The sequence below is a fragment of the Salpingoeca rosetta genome, assembly GCF_000188695.1.
Source record: "Salpingoeca rosetta unplaced genomic scaffold supercont1.9, whole genome shotgun sequence".
NCBI lineage: Eukaryota > Choanoflagellata > Craspedida > Salpingoecidae > Salpingoeca > Salpingoeca rosetta.
In genome coordinates this window covers 1234845-1250273 of record NW_004754925.1, presented here as the reverse complement: position 1 = coordinate 1250273, position 15429 = coordinate 1234845, and the positions used below count along the sequence as shown (strand labels likewise).

General features: G+C 55.7%; 5 protein-coding genes across 5 annotated transcripts in view; 4 read left to right on the top strand and 1 right to left on the bottom strand.

Moving 5' to 3' along the window:
* PTSG_04166 (uncharacterized protein) overlaps positions 1-372 on the top strand; it is a gene marked incomplete at its 3' end in the record, with an annotated part of 4619 nt that extends 4247 nt beyond the window's left edge. The window contains exon 14 of the mRNA XM_004995008.1: positions 298-372. Within this exon, the coding sequence (XP_004995065.1) occupies positions 298-372 (75 nt within the window). The remainder of the gene's footprint in view (positions 1-297) is intronic.
* Positions 373-438: 66 nt separating this feature from the next.
* Positions 439-2789, top strand: PTSG_04165 (uncharacterized protein). Its single transcript, XM_004995007.1, has 6 exons — positions 439-787; positions 952-1015; positions 1236-1348; positions 1725-1794; positions 1975-2116; positions 2392-2789. The coding sequence occupies exons 1-6, from the start codon at positions 536-538 to the stop codon at positions 2675-2677; spliced, it is 927 nt and encodes a 308-aa protein (XP_004995064.1). The 5' UTR covers positions 439-535; the 3' UTR covers positions 2678-2789.
* A 409-nt stretch (positions 2790-3198) lies between these two features.
* On the top strand, positions 3199-8252 carry PTSG_04164 (uncharacterized protein). The gene is made up of 13 exons (XM_004995006.1): positions 3199-3586; positions 3962-4066; positions 4355-4439; positions 4639-4882; positions 5097-5200; positions 5407-5474; positions 5677-5834; positions 6008-6079; positions 6247-6345; positions 6501-6650; positions 6839-7264; positions 7450-7833; positions 8027-8252. Exons 4-13 carry the CDS (start codon positions 4757-4759, stop codon positions 8153-8155), a joined length of 1716 nt encoding a protein of 571 aa, XP_004995063.1. The 5' UTR covers positions 3199-3586; positions 3962-4066; positions 4355-4439; positions 4639-4756; the 3' UTR covers positions 8156-8252.
* Positions 8253-8567: 315 nt separating this feature from the next.
* PTSG_04163 (uncharacterized protein) lies at positions 8568-12077 on the bottom strand. The gene is made up of 3 exons (XM_004995005.1): positions 10835-12077; positions 9435-10753; positions 8568-9273 (listed from the first exon to the last, which is right to left on the bottom strand). Exons 1-3 carry the CDS (start codon positions 12071-12073, stop codon positions 8757-8759), a joined length of 3075 nt encoding a protein of 1024 aa, XP_004995062.1. The 5' UTR covers positions 12074-12077; the 3' UTR covers positions 8568-8756.
* Positions 12078-12432: 355 nt separating this feature from the next.
* PTSG_04162 (uncharacterized protein) lies at positions 12433-15408 on the top strand. The gene is made up of 8 exons (XM_004995004.1): positions 12433-12695; positions 12967-13158; positions 13491-13517; positions 13686-13784; positions 13983-14064; positions 14199-14269; positions 14398-14490; positions 14715-15408. The coding sequence occupies exons 1-7, from the start codon at positions 12588-12590 to the stop codon at positions 14488-14490; spliced, it is 672 nt and encodes a 223-aa protein (XP_004995061.1). The 5' UTR covers positions 12433-12587; the 3' UTR covers positions 14715-15408.
* Positions 15409-15429: the final 21 nt, after the last annotated feature.

The following is a 15429-nucleotide window of genomic DNA, read 5'->3' as shown; positions in this document are numbered from 1 at the left end:
CATCTGTCTTTATGTCTTCTTCCCCTTCATCTTCTTCTATTTTCTTTTATTCTATTCTCTTCCAATTATTTACTTCGCTTCACATCTTATCTACAATCTTCTCTTTTCTTCGCTTCTGCCTCAAACAACTCATTACATGTCTTTTCTTCAACTAAACACGTTCACTCGTACACACGCTCTGCTAATGTCTGCTCTTCTATTCTATTCTATCTCCATCTCCATGCGTGCATTTCCTGTTCCTGTCCAAAACCATGCATCTCGTTCTCATTCGGGCACCATTGCATCTGCGACGACTAGACGCGGCGCCACCACGATGACAACAGAAAACGTGTGCATGAGTACCGCCAGGGCGCAGTGTGGCGGCGACGGTGACTGGTTTGGAACACACACACACACACACACACACACACACACACACACACAGACAGACACACACACACACACACAACAACAACAACAGCAGCAGCAGCAGCAGCACGCACACAACTGCACCACACAGCAGCAACAAAGACAAACAACAACTGCAGGCCCAAAGATGGACCATGCGACGGCGAGTGCGGTGGCAGGTGGGGCTGCCGGTGCGATATCCAGGTTCGTCGTGACGCCGTTTGATGTGGTCAAGATCCGGCTGCAGCTGCAAGTGGAAGAGGTCAGCCACAGTTCTCTTGGGCGATACCGCAGTTTGCAACACTGTGTCCGTGACATGTACAAGCATGAAGGCATGGCCAGCTTTTGGAAAGGCCACACCGCATCACAGCTCCTCTCCATCTCCTACGCTGCGGTTCAGGTAAGCTTGTGTGGAAAGACGAGGGGGGAGGCAGGATGTGTGGTGCACATGGTTTGTGTCCGCAGCGTGTGCTGCTCTGCAAAGCGCCTTGTGTGTCTTGACTTGATCACCCTTGTATCTCGGCCAACTGTGCTGTGTTGTCTTGTCTCGCCTCCACACGACAGTTCCCCGTGTTTGAGGGCGTTCGCGACATGCTCACAACAGAACAGCAACGACTATCAAAAGAAGGTGTGTGTGTGTGTGTGTGGGTGTGTATGTGTGTGTGTGTGCGTGTGCGGAAGTGTGGATGCCTCTGCTCATGTCATTGCTGTTCTGTGTGTGTGTGTGTGTGTGTGTGTGTGTGTGTGTGTGTGTGTGTGTGTGTGTGTGTGTGTGTGTGTGTTCGTGTGTTGCGCTCACGCGTGCCAATGGCGATGCTCACTCCCGATGGCTTTGTACCTCTGGACAGGGGATGTTCGCGCGAACTTTGTGGCTGGAAGCGCCGCTGCAACCGTGGCCACCGTTTGCACATACCCTCTCGACATTGTTCGCACGCGCATGGTCAGCCAAGGCGAACCCAAGGTGTGTCTGCTCTGTACGTGCGTGTGTCTGCTCTGTACGTGCGTGTGTCTGCTCTGTGCGTGTGTCTGTGTGTCTGTGTGTCTGTGTCTGCTCTGTGCGTGCGTGTGCGTGCATGCGTGCGTGTGCGTGTGTGTATGTCTGCTCTGTACGTTTGTGTTTGTGTGCGTTCCCTGCACGTGCTTCATGTGTGAGAGACAGACAAAGACAGAGAGGGTGTGTGTGTGTGTGTGCTTGCTTTCCTTGGGCACTCTCATGAGTGTATGTGTCGCGTGCAATGTGAACGTTTTGTTCACATCGACCTCTGTGCCTCCTTTCCTCCCGCCGTGCGCTGTTCCATGCTCCCCCGGTCTCCCCCTTTTGCTTACCACACATCCAGGTCTACCGCCATGTGCTGCACTCCCTGACATCGATGATTCAACACGAGGGCATCGGCTCTCTCTACAGAGGTGTGGGCACACTCCATGGCGCATGTAATTGCGTGAATACACTTGCATATGAGCAGCTGGGAAGGAGGTAGTGTCGTTGTGAGCGCGTGCACACTGGTGGTGAGCGTGGTTCTCCTTCACACACGCACATACACACCTTAACGCAAACATTCACCTTCACATACGCATGTGCATGTGCAGGGTTGGCGCCGACACTGGTTGCGGTCATCCCGTACATTGGCACGTCCTTCTCCGTGTACATTGGCGCAAAGCGTGCGCTGGCTGCACTCTCACATGACGGACAACGAAACATCTCATCCACCTTTGAAAAGGCGCTTGCAGGGTACGCACGCTTTTGTGTGTGTGTGTGTGTGTGTGTGTGTGTGTGTGTGTGTGTGTGTGTGTGTGTGTGTGTGTGTGTGTGTGTGTGTATGTTTTGCGTGTATGTGTGTGTAAGTTGCGTGTTTGTGTAAGTTGCGTGTGTGAAGTACGTCATGCAGCCACCTCTTCAACACACCAAACACAACATACCCTCACGCACAATGCACACTCACACACACACACTCACTCACACACTCACTCACACACACACACACACACACACACACAAACAAACAGGGCGATATCCGGGGTGGTGAGCAAGACGCTGGTGCATCCGATTGACATTGTGAAGAAGCGGTTCCAAGTGATGGACTTTGGGCATGCGCGGGACAAGTTTGGGTTTGGCGCCACCGTCCGCTACGAGAGCAGCTGGCACGGCCTGGTGTCGATCCTTCGCCAGGAGGGCGTGCGTGGGCTCTTCAAGGGCCTCACCCCCTCCTTGGTCAAGGCCGTGCCGTCCAGCATCATCACCTTTCTCGTCTACGACTCTCTTCGACAGCTCCTCATCCACAGCGAGCTCTAGGCTTCTTTTGCTGTACATTTGTTACACGCTGCACGTGCTTCTTCTAACTTAAAACAGATATGGCTGTGGTTGTGGTTGTGGTTGTGGGTGTGGGTGTGGGTGTGGGTGTGGGTGTGGGTGTGGGTGTGGGTGTGGGTGTGGGTGTGGTTGTGGTTGTGGGTGTACATTTGTGTTGATGTGCGCACCTTGTGCTTGTGCAGATGCATATGGTAATAACAACAGACCAGTGAGTGAGCGTGAGTGAGCGTGAGTGAGCGGCGTGATGTGGCACAAAGCACACACACACACACACACACACACACACACACACACACACACACACACACACACACACACACACACACACACACACACACACACACACACACACACACACACACACACATCCACAAAAACAGACCATGTCCGGTGCGCCAAATTTGATGTCACCCACATGTAAAAAAAGGATGGAAACTACCACGCTCTATTGTTAAATTCGGTGACGCGATGTCCGTTACAAAAACAAATTTTTTTATTGTGTCCCCGACCGTTGCTGCTCCCACGACCAACCAACGAACAGCTCCCAACCACCACCACAACACTGACTCACACACACACTGACGAATCGCCACACACGCCGTTGAACCACCCAACCGTTGTTTGCCCTCTTTGCACGCACGCATGCGAGTCACTTGGGCGACCAATCAACCAACCCACCAACCAACCACCACAACCAACCAACACAACCAACCAACCAACCAACCAACACTCAATAGCCAACCAAGCTGCACCAGCCCTCGACAGGCGCACCTGCCGTCATCGCCTTCCAAGCGGCTTGCAGCCCATTGTGTTTGAGCCAGTCAGTCACACACGCGATTCCCTCTGACTGCGCGTTGGTGCAGCTACCAATCATCCATTCCTCGACAAGAGGTGAGACCACCCACCACCCACCACCCACCACCAGGACGCCTTGTTCTCGCTTGCTCTGCGGCGCGCGCTTTTTTGACTTTCGCTTCGTTGTGCATCGCCGTTGGGTCCATCCGTTGGCTCGTTCGTTGGCTGCTGGCTAGCTCGCCAAGTCCGTTGTTCGAGTGTGTGATGTGAATCAGCGATTTGGCGATGATGTGACAACTGATTTCTCTCGCCGCTGTGCCGCTGTTGGACACACGCTCACGCACAACCACCCATCTGACATTTTCACCTGCAACCGACGGGACTGACGAATCTGCCACACACACACACACACACACACACACACACACACACACACACACACACACACACACACACACACACACACCAAAGCTGACGCCCCTGACATTGGCCTGAGCTCGCCTATCCGTCAGGGCAAGAAACTATCGTTTTCCATCCAAGTCTGTGCCTGCCTTTGCGCTCCTCTGCCTTCCCAACGTACGTGCACCTGGCATGTTTTGACTTGTCGATTGCCGTTGTGACCATTTTCATCTCCCTCTGTGCGTCTGTGCCTTCGGTTGCTCGCCCCCCCCCCCCCGTCTTGTTCCTTCATTAACACACCTCCTCCTCCTCCTCCTGCTTCATATCCGTTGGTGATTGTTTCAACGGTTATCATTCCCCTCCTCCCCGCCTCCTCTTTCACATTCACTCACTCCACTTTCCTCCACCATCAATACCTCTCGACACAACCAACCGTACCTCCTCACTTCTTGGTCTCCTCGACAGACAGCCTACCCCTCAATCGACCAAACCCACTTCTTCCGCTTCCCTTTCGACACGACCTCAAGCGACGAACCAGCTTCCACCTTAGGTGAGTGGGCCGGTGCCACCATCAACATGGTCATTCCACACCCATCACAAGTGCAAGGGAGGCACTTCCCGACCACACCGCTCCATCGACAAAGCATTGGCGCATCACCGCACTCTACCACACGCATTTCCCACACTTGTACTCACTCACGTGCTTGCCTCCTTGCTCTGTCCCTCGCTTGCTTGCTTGGCAATAATAGGACAGACACTAGGGACACACATCACGCTTCACTAGACGAACCAACCCCCTTTTTGTCTTTCTTTCTCCCGTATCCCACCTTCCATTTCCCCACAACCGACACAACAAACCGAGCAACCATGGACACCGACCAAGCTTCACACCACGGTACCGTGCCAGAGGGGTTCTTCACCAACATGCCAGATGAGCTCACATCCAACATCCTCGCCTTTCTCGACATGAAAGACCTCTGCCAAGTCGCTCAGGTAATGAGTGCATGCCCAACATGCAGTGTTGTCTTGTTGATATCGTGTGTGTGTGTGTGTGTGTATGGCAATGCACACGTGTGATGTGTCTTGTCTGTCGACCCGCTTGTGTGGCATGCACGCCGTTGGCCTTCGACATGGCAGTCTCACAAAGCCGCAACCTCTCACGCCTTTCCTTGCACATTTCTCTCCCTCCCCCCCTCTCTTCCAACAGACGTGTCGAAAGATGAACGAGCTCGCATACACACGATCAGTCCTCTCTAAAGTCTCCTTTGAAGGATTGTGGCCCACCAAGGACACGGCAGACGCATTTGCAAGGTTGGTCTTGTGTGTGTGCTGGTGTTCGTTCACTGCATGTCGAGTGGCTACCTTACTTGTTGCTTGTGCTTTCTTGTTTCACATGGCTTGCGCGTGTGCTTGTGTTCCAGCACCAACGTCCGCCCGACTACACGCGCGCATGCACGCGCACACACCCTCTCTCACGCAAACTCACACCCTCCCCCTTTCTTTGCATGTGACCACAGGGCTGCGGATGCAGGCAACAACGAAGCTGCCCTCAAATATGGCATTGCTTGCCTTTATGGAAAGAGAGGTGCGCACTGCCAGTTACACGTGGTTGTCACTTGCCCTGTCATTTGCGTGGCACGCCTTGCATGCATCATGCCTGCAGCGTTCTGTTTGGTAGTTGTTTGCTGTAGTGTCCTTTTCTTGCTCTTTGGACAGAGCACAAACCTGTGCCGCTTTTGCGACAGCTGCTCACATGCTTTGCTTTGTGTGCATGTTCAACCTTGCAGTGGACAGCGATGCCACGACAGCACTCAAGTATCTGCTGCAAGCAGAGAAGCTGTGTGCGGGCACCACCCCCTTTGTATGGCTTCTCTTCCGCCCGCCATGGACTAACGACACGTGCTCAAAGGCTTGTGTCTTTCAGCAAATGCACGCCATGGCAGAGGTACGCGCATGCGTGTGTGTCGCGTCGGGTGTTGAAATGTGCGCCTGTAGCTTTTGTGTGTGTGCGTGTGCTTTGTGTGTGTGCGTGCGTGTTTGTGGTCTCTGGGTTGCTTTGCGTGGTTGTTGGCAGTGCATTCACCTTGCGTTGTCACTTGCGAACATGCAACCACCCAGGATCCAAGCACAGACCCCCACCTCGCTGGCCGCATGTATTACTGTGTGGCGAAAACCCTCGAGCTTCACGAGGTGCGTGTGTGCGCGTGTGTGCGCCTGCTTGTGCTCACAAATTGGTGTCATCTCTTGACTGGCCTGCCTGCGCATCCCCGCCATTGCTTGCCCTGCGCTCAACCCCATCCACCGCCACCGCCACCACCACCACTTGTTTCTCGTTGCGTGCTGACTGCATTCCTTAGGAGAGAGACGAGCGGGAGGTTGTTGAAGCGCTACAAAAGGCCGAACTGATGCACTGCGCAGACGCCGTCCACGACCTCTTTGTCAAGGACCCGACAGCGGTGAGCCAACGCAATCTTTGCTCCTGCTCTTCTTCTCTCCTTTGGGATCATTATCATCGTCAGCACACACACGCGCGCACACACACACATATACTGCTGTGCACGTTTGCCGGATGCTCACCGCCTTTGGTCGCTTTCCACGTGTGATTGCTCAGTACAACGACGATGAGGAGCACTCGTTTACGCGGGAGAAGCGGCTGCTGCAGGCTGCCCGCGAGTGCCCGCGCCTCCGCTTTGCCGCCATCCGCCATTTTACGCGCGCGCGCGAGATGTACGAACCAAAGAAGCGCGAGCTCTTCCGTGAGGTGCGTCCACTCGCAGCTTGCTTTCCGTTGCACTGTGTGCATGTGGGGGGCGGGTGTGCTTGTTGTGCCATTCGGTCCATTATGTGTTATTTGGACGTGCGCATGTGGTTGTTCACGTTGCTTCAAGCCGCTCACCTTACGTTCGGCCTCCCCTTCGTCACTTTAACCACCACCGCCACCGCTGGCAGACGGTTGAGCTTGGGATGGAGAAGTTGCGGCTGCGGAGTGACGCGCCGCCGCCGGCACAGCCCGAGCTGGACAGTCAGGGCAAGATGCGGTTTATCCTCGTCGACTGGCTGCTGGAGGTGGCCAGCCTCAAGATGTACTCCATCGACACGCTGCACTGCGCCGTGGACATGGTGGACCGGTACCTTGCCACACGCACCATCACCCGCCGCACACTGCAGCTGCTCGGCATCACGTGCATGGTCATTGCCGCGCGCTTCCTCGAGCAGGACGTCGTCACCATTCGCGAGGCGGCCTGGCTGACGGAGAACACGTACGACTACGAGGACGTGGTGCAGATGGTTGCTGCGGTCCTCGCTGTTGCTGATGGCCACGTGCGCCGGCCGTCGCCAAACGACTACATCACCATCTTTGCAGAGCTCTCAAACGTACGTCGCGGTCATGCTTACACACACACACACACACACACACACACACTCTCTCTCTCTCTCTCTCTCTCTCTCTCTCTCTTCTTTGTGGCCTCTTGCCCATTTCGCTTCTGCCGTGGTGTTCTCACATCCATGCGTGTGCGCGTGTTTGTGGTTCTGTCACATTGTCTTTCCTGCCTCCTCAGGTCCCGGTGCACATTCGCTGCTTCATGGACTACGTGTCTGAGTCGTGCCTGCTGCACCAGCCCACGCTGACCCACGCCCCCGCGGCCCTGGGCGCCGCCATCTACTTTGTCTCCATGCACCTTGTTGGCTGCAAGTCTGCATGGCCGTCAAGCCTCACCAGCAACTCGGACCTCCGCGTGAGCCACTTTCAGGAGGAGATTATGGAGGTGTTTCGCTGCCTGTTTGTGCGAGAGAAGATCACCGACCACCGCGGCCTGGAGCTGCGTGCTGTTGAGGACAGATACACGCGCGCCCTGGAGCGGGGCAACATGCTGCACCTCCGGTTCACGCTCGAGTCACAGACGTCCGACAACCTGCAGAAGACCATCGACCGACACATTATGGTGCGTCCGGTGTGCGTGTGTGTGTGTGTCTGTGTGTGTGTGTGTTGTTGTGCGTGGAGGCTGGGATGGTTTCTTGTGAGTTTGTAATCCATTGTGTCGTGTGTGTGTGCTGCAATGGGAATGATTGACGCTGCAGTATCTCACCTGCGACATAATACCACACCACCACCCCTCTCTACGCGTGACACGACAGGAGGAGCGTCGGATGATTCGCAGCAGCGCCCAGACGCCAACACCGCCGCTGTCCAAGATGACATCGCTCCCGCTCCACGAGATCACAAACGTTCCCGCCCGTCCGCCAAAGCCACAGTTCTCCCCGTAACCCACGCCCACAGTGGTGCCTTCTTCCCCTCCCCCGTTGACTTCGTTTTTTTTGGGGGGGGGGGGCGGAAGAGGGAGAGAACTTGCTGGCGTGATTTCTTTCTTTGCTGTTGAGCACGTGTCAAAGGACTGTGCTCATGTCGTCATTTGTGTGTGTGTGTGTGTGTGTGTGTGTGTGTGTTTCTTGTTGGTGGTCACAGTGCACATGTATCTATCCGTGCCCTTCCCGCCACCTTGTCAATTACTAGATGCCAAACTATGAGCTCGAGCCCTTGACGGGTACGCTTGCCTACTTGCTGCGTGTGTACGTGTGTGTATGTTTGTTTGCCCCTGTGCTGACCATGCCATGCTGTCGTTTGTGATTGCATGCGCCCGTCATTCTTCTTGTTCTCTTCGCTGTGTGAGCATGTACATGTGTTCAAATGGTCCATTATTGCCAGGCTATTCCCCCCGCTTTTCTCACCACAAGCCTTCAAAGAAGCAACAAGTAAACGACCAAGCGTGTGTGAACAACAAGGCCTCACAGGATGTCGAGGACGGTTGGTTTGTTTGGGGGGGGGGGTGACATGTAAGTGTGCAGGTGTCCTCGAGTGTTTGCAGCTTCACATATGGCGGTGGTGTCGGCGTGCGATGCGATTTGCCCGCCTCTCTGCCGCTGCGTGAACACTCTGCTCAGCCACCGCGTGCGACGCGCGGCGCTTCTGGCCTCCAGTGCCATACTGTTGTTGCTGTTGATGTTGACGTTGGTGGTGCTCTTCTTGGTGTTGCTGGTGCTGTTTGTGTTGGTCATTTGCTTCGCTTCTTGCTGCGTGGGTGCGGCGTGCCACTCGAAACTGTGCTTGCCGGCTGCGTTGCCTGTGCGCATGTAGGGTCTGGACACGGTAGGTGTCTGCGTTGTCAACGTGTGCGAGGAGCTCATCCTGGATGGCTGCACCCCTCTCCGCGACGCAGCGCTGGTATTCGGGGTCGTGGCGGTACGCGGTGAGGTCGTGGGAGGCGGCGTGTGGACGGTGGATGATGGCGACATCCAGCAGAACACGCAGCTCGTACCCTTGCAGTCTCAGCGCGAGGACATGCAGCACTTTGTTCCACCCAAACCCGGACAGCCGCTCATCGTACCTAGTGATCGTGACCATGATGATGTGCGCGTGCGCGTGTGTGTGCGTGTGTGTATAGGATTCGTGATGAGGACAAGACAGACGAGACTGGCTTGGCTGCAGTTGTGGGATGTGGCGTCTGACACCGCCATCATGTTGTACACGGACTCACCAACCTCGTACCTGGGAGCAGTGGCTGGGAGGACGAGGTAGGGCTCGTACCCCGGCTGCCAGTCCACCCGGTATGGCTGCTGCTGCTGCTGCGTGGACGATAGCCAGCGTGTCATGTTCGTCGGCGCGTGTCCTTTCTCCCATTCTCGACTGCGAAATGCCCGCAACTCGCCCTCCTTTGCCAACCTTCGCACGCCATCCACCGTATCTGGGACACGGAACGCATACTCGTCCGTCTCCAGCGCTGGCACCACAAACGCTGTTGCACCTGTATCACGTGCGTCCCTGTCATTCAACTGCCGGTGCAAGGTTGCACGGATGCGTGCGTAGGCGTTGCTGCTGATGACAAAGTCTGCATCGAGCATCAGCACGTGCTCTGTTGTCGCCTCATCCCAGGCAACGTTGCGCATGTAGTTGATGGGATATTCTTCCTCGTGGCCACTGCGTCCCCCACCGGCACCACAATTAGGAGTTGCTGGCGGAGGACGTGTGCCTTCCTCTCTCCTACCTCGACTGCCCGCGTTGATGTCGTACCCCTCGATCCCCTCACCACCATCAGTATCACCAGTATCACCATCACCACCACCACCACCATCAGTGTCAGCAACTCTACCACCATCCCCGCCATCGTCATCGTGGATCCATGAGTAGACGATGTGCACACGCATGACATCCACCACCTTGTCGCGTGCCTGGTCAAGGAACGTGTCAATGGCACGCGCGTCGCTGAACCTGGCGTACACGCTGAGCGATATTGGGCCGTCCCACTGGCTCACCAGTTCGAGCAAGGCAGGCAGTCGGTCGGCTGATGTGTGCAGCAGCAACGTCACGTCTTCGTTGTGAGGAACTCGCCTGACCTCTTGCTCCACGCATGTCACCTGCCTTTGCCCACCGCCGACATCATCACGACCAGTGTCCGCACGAAAGGCAGTGGCACCACGACCAACATCACCTCCATCTCCACCATCACCACCACCACCGTCACCACCGGCATCCCCACCATCACGCCTACTGTCGTCGTCGACACCAAGTTGCATTTGTCGCAGATACACCTGTGCGGCTGCTGCCGTGCTGTGTGCCATCACCAGCGTTGACGAGGCTGCGTCGTTAACCCTCACACACGTCGGGCCTTTGCACGTGCACTTGAACATGCGCCGTCGTGGTTGTACCATCGCATAGTTGACGTGTGTGATTGGAGCCTGCCCTTTTACAAGTCGCCTGTGGTCTGAAGGGGGTTGTTGTTGTTGTTGTTGTTGTTGTTGTTGTTGTTGTTGTTGTTGTTGTTGTTGTTGTTGTTGTTGTTGTTGCTGTTGTTGTTGTTGTTGTTGTTGCTTCTTGACAACAGCACCACCATCCTTCAGTGCCGTGTCTTGGCTCAAAGCGCCTGTGCTGTTGTGGCACATAAATGGCACAAGGGATGCAGTGGCGCCGTTCGCTTCCACAGCACTTTGGTGCATGCGCATCAGGTGTGGCCTGAGCGGAATATCTGCCTCTTGCTTCAGCGGCGAGTTCCAGTGCAAGATGGCAGGCTGCCTCGGTGGCGGTAACCAGTACTGTCGCGGGTGCTGGTGGCCTTGGTAAGCTGGCATGAGGCATGCTGGCGCTGAGGTGTGGTCGTGGAGCTGCAGATTCCATTCGCAGGGCAGCACGCCGCCCAGCTCCCGATGCTCCAGAAACACCACGTTGAAAACGTCTTGCTCTGCGAGGGCCGTTGTCGCGCGACGAGAAGCAAGCTGTCGCCGCAGCGCCGTCTCCCACAAGTCCCGCCACCCATCCTGGCGCATGTGGGCGAGGTGCAGCGCAAGCACGCCCGTGTTCAACCCTCGGCCGACGGCCGGCCAGATCAGGCTACTGGGGATGCCAGGGAGTGTGCCCAAGTACCAGTCGCTCTGCTGCAGGGCAGCAGCGAAGAGCCGGCGCTGCTGCTGCTGCTGCTGCTGCTGCGTGCTGTCGTCGAGGCTGTGGAGCCGGTCACCGGCGTTGTGGTTGTTGTGCATGTTGCCATTGTTGCTGCCATGAGCGGTGTCGCTGGGGAAGAATGCCAGGCGCCAGAGCTGGCCGATGTCTGCGTGCACGCTGAGGTCGGTATCCAGGACAATGACGTGGTCCACGTCTGGCAGCGCGCGTTCAAGCACGAGCTTGGCAAACCCGTAGGCGCCGGCAGTGTGGCGGGTTGGAATCCACGCCACCTCGTCCAACGCTGGCGTGATGTCGCGGAAGGTGCTGGAGACGCAAGGCAGGCGTGCCTGCAAACCGCCCTGAAGAAAACGCTGCAGGGAGTGGCGGGCTTCCGCGTCACACACAATGTGCAGATGAACACACACTGTCCGGTGCTGGAGAAGCGAGCGGATGGTGATGGAGGCACCACGTGCAGCGTCCACACCAGCCACAACCATTGCCACGTGCGCATGCACGGCTGGATTCGTGCTCTCGTCACAGCTCCACCTGCTGTCCTGGGCGCTGCCTCCGCTATTGCCGCCCTTGCTGAAGTTGCGGGGTTGCCGGCTGCGGTGGTGGGTTCTTGTCGTTGGCGCGGGTTCATCACTGATGTGTGGGGCGTGCACCGCGAGTAAGACGATGGTGGTGGCCACGCCGCAGATGAACGAAGCAAGTACAAGCACCATTGCCACCTTCCTCCATCTCCTCTTCATGTGCATGCTACTCAAAGAGAGAGAGAGAGTGTGTGTGTGTGTGTGTGCGGAAGGGGAAGATGAAGGTGTACGAGAGGAGGTGGGAGCTGGGAAGAGGGAGGTGAGAAGAGGGCTTTTTGCAATGCAGCGTGAGCGCTGTTGTCTGTTGTTGATGTGGGCAGCGGGTGTTGGTCGTGTGTGATGTGTTGTGCCGCGATTCCAAACTTCCAGGAGGGACAAAGAACAAGGGTTGTTTTCTTGTTTTGCCACACACGCAGAGGTAATTGTGATTTTGCCACATTGAAAATTGGTGGCAAAAAGCACGTGTGGCGCGAATACGCAAGAAGCACAAGAAGGCAGGTCCTTCTCTTTGCCTTTTTTCTCTGCGTCGAACGCACGTTGTGTCATCATCCACGCCGCGCTGGCATTGTTGTAACTCGCGGGTGACAGCGACAAGGGCAGTGCGCACCGCCAGTCACATCACACGGCAAACGCATCTCCCTCTCGTTCTTTGCTGAGAACACCGCACGACAAGATGGGAAAGAAAGGAGGCGCAGCCGCCAGCGAAAAGGCCGCAGCGGCCAAGGCACGCAAGCAGCTGAAGAAGGAGCTGGAAAAGGCCAAGAAGGAGCAAGCCAAAGAGGTGTGTGTGTGTGTGCTGTAAGTGTCGATGGGAGAAGGGGGAAAGGAAGAACGGGAGGGTGAAGAAGTGGGTAATGCTTGGGTGGTGTTCTTTTTTTTTTTGGGGGGGGGGGGGGTCATTTGGGATAGGAGGAGGAGGAGGAGGAGGAGAGTTGGGGGGCTGGCAAGGACTCGTGCTGCTGCTTCTTGGATGACGGAATGAATGGCAGGGGGTTGTATGTGTTTCATTCACACGGCTGCTTGGCTGCTTGCCGTCCGTACATCATCATCAGGATGCCAAGTGGGTCGATAACGACCCGAGGCGGAAGAAGGCAGAGCAGCGCAAGCATGAGCGCCAAGAAAAGCTGGAAGCCCAAGCAAAGCGCAAGGCAGAGAACAGAGCGTTGCTTGAAGAAGAGGAGCACCAAATTGAAAAGGAGATTCACAAGGCAAAGGGGAAGAACAAGCCCAACAACCTCAAGAAGGTGAGCATTCGTGTGTGTGTGTGTATGTTTCGTGTGTTTGTTTTGTGTGTGTGTGTTTGTGTGTGCACGTGTGCGTGTGCGTGTGTTTGTGTTGTGTGTGTGTGTGCGTATTCTTGCATGTGTGCGTTATGTGTATTCTTGCACGTGTGTGTTATGTGTGTATTCTTGCATGTGCATACCTTTGCATGTGCATGTGTGCTTTCAGTGTACACACGCAAACGTCTTGAGGGTGACAAGCACACGTGTGGTTGTTCCAACCCCCCAACCCCATGTCCAGACGCGCCGACTCACATTCTCTCTCTGCCTCTGCACCATCATGCTCGAATTCACAGTCCCGCGCACAATTGGCACTGCTGAAGGTACGCACGCTGCTTTGCGTCACTCCATCGTTCCTGCGCCTTCATAGTCTTGCACCACAGCACATTGGTCCCCGTCGCGCTCTTCTCTGCAGCGACCCTTGCTCACTCCTGATGTATGCGAATGCATGTGTACATGCTGGCTTGTTTGTCGTATTGGTGCAACGCCAGATGGAGCAAGAAAGAGAAGCGAAGCGCAAAGCAAAAGAGGCCGAGCGCGACAAGCAGAAGCTCACTGTCCAGCACTTTGCAGAAGAAAACCCAAACAAGGTGTGTGTGTGTGTGCTTGTGTGTGTGTGTGTGTGTGTGCTTGCGTGCGTGCGTGCGTGCGTGTGTGTGTGTGTGTGTGTGTGTGTGTGTGTGTGTGTGTGTGTCTGTTTGCGAAAGCATGGCGGGCATTGGTTGCGCCACTTCTCACCCCACCACCTCCAACTGTTCATCCACAATCACCCCAACACCGCATGTCAGTCCGTTGCCGAGCACGTGCAGGAGCAGAACATCACGGAGGCGCGAACAGTGGAGGAGGCCATCAGCGTCCTGCGCATTGGCGGTGCGTCCATGCTCCGTGTTGTTGGTTGGCAGTGGTGGTCCTGGTGGTGGTCCTGGTGGTGGTCTTGGTGATGGACTCATTGCCTGTCACCGATTGCTTGTGTGTGTATGTATGTGTGTGTATGTGCATTTCAGGGGCGCAAGCGCTGCCGACCAAGAGAATGTCGTACGCGGAGTTTGAGGAGCAGAACTTGGAGGCCTTCAAGGTGAACCGCTTGGTGTGTGTGTGTGTGTGCGCGAGTGTCCTGACCAACACAACGTTCCATGTTTTTGTTGCTGGGCGTTTCTCACCCGTCCATGTCACCCCCCACCCGCCCCGCTATGCACGATGCAGGCGGACAACCCGACGCTGCGGCTGTCGCAGGTGAAGGCTGCTGTCAAGAAGGCCTGGCAGCGCTCCCCGTCAAACCCGGCCAACCAGGCATAGGTGCGTCCATCGTGCTTGCTCATGGTGTGTGTGTGTGTGCATGTGTGCGTGTGTGTGCGCGTGTGTGTGCACATGTGTGTGTGTGTGTGTGTGTGTGGTTTGCATGTTATGTTGCTTCATACCTGCGCATCTGTGCACGCGTTTGCGCCTGTGGTGGAGAATTTTCGCAATTGTTTATGAGGCAGCTGCTCACGCGTGCTGCTGTGGTGTCAACACATACACAGACAGGCCAGCAAGCAAGCAGGCGTGGCGTGACTTTAACAACGCTAGTCAATGCTCATACGTCTCTCTCTCTCTCTCTCTCTCTTTGTCTCTACTTGACCATCTCCACCTTTTCTCCCTCCGACCAATCTCGACTCGGCTGCAGCTCGGAACACCTCTGTTCTCATAGCGCCCACTTTGTATCCAGCAACAACATGCAACAACAACATGTGTCCTACTTTCGCCACATTCTGTTCCTTCCCTCCCCTGCTTGTTACTCCCAGTGTTTCACGCGTGTGCGTTGTTCACTGGCACGGGTGCATCGTACTTTTCTTCGTGTGTGCACCGGTTCCTTTGCACGTGTGGCATAGTCCCCGACGTTCCAATCATCTCCACCCAACTCGTATATGTCCACTGTTCATGTGTTGCTGGGTTTCAGACCCTCTGACACGTGTGTGTGTGTGCGCAGACATGTGTGCGTAGTCTTTCCTTGTTAGCATCAAATTTCATTTCGTCTTGTGTTCACGATAAGTCCTTACCTACACCCCTTATTTGCTTTCCTTATCTCCCTTTGACCTTTACTTTGGCCTGTGCCAACACTTGCGCAAACACACACACACACTCGGCTCCTTCGTTTGTCCTTACTTCTCTGTTGAAAGCATAGCAGTACATATCACGTAGTCGGTCGTCCAGCATTGTGGAGCCCCATCAACAAACACCACACAACACGGGGCATGA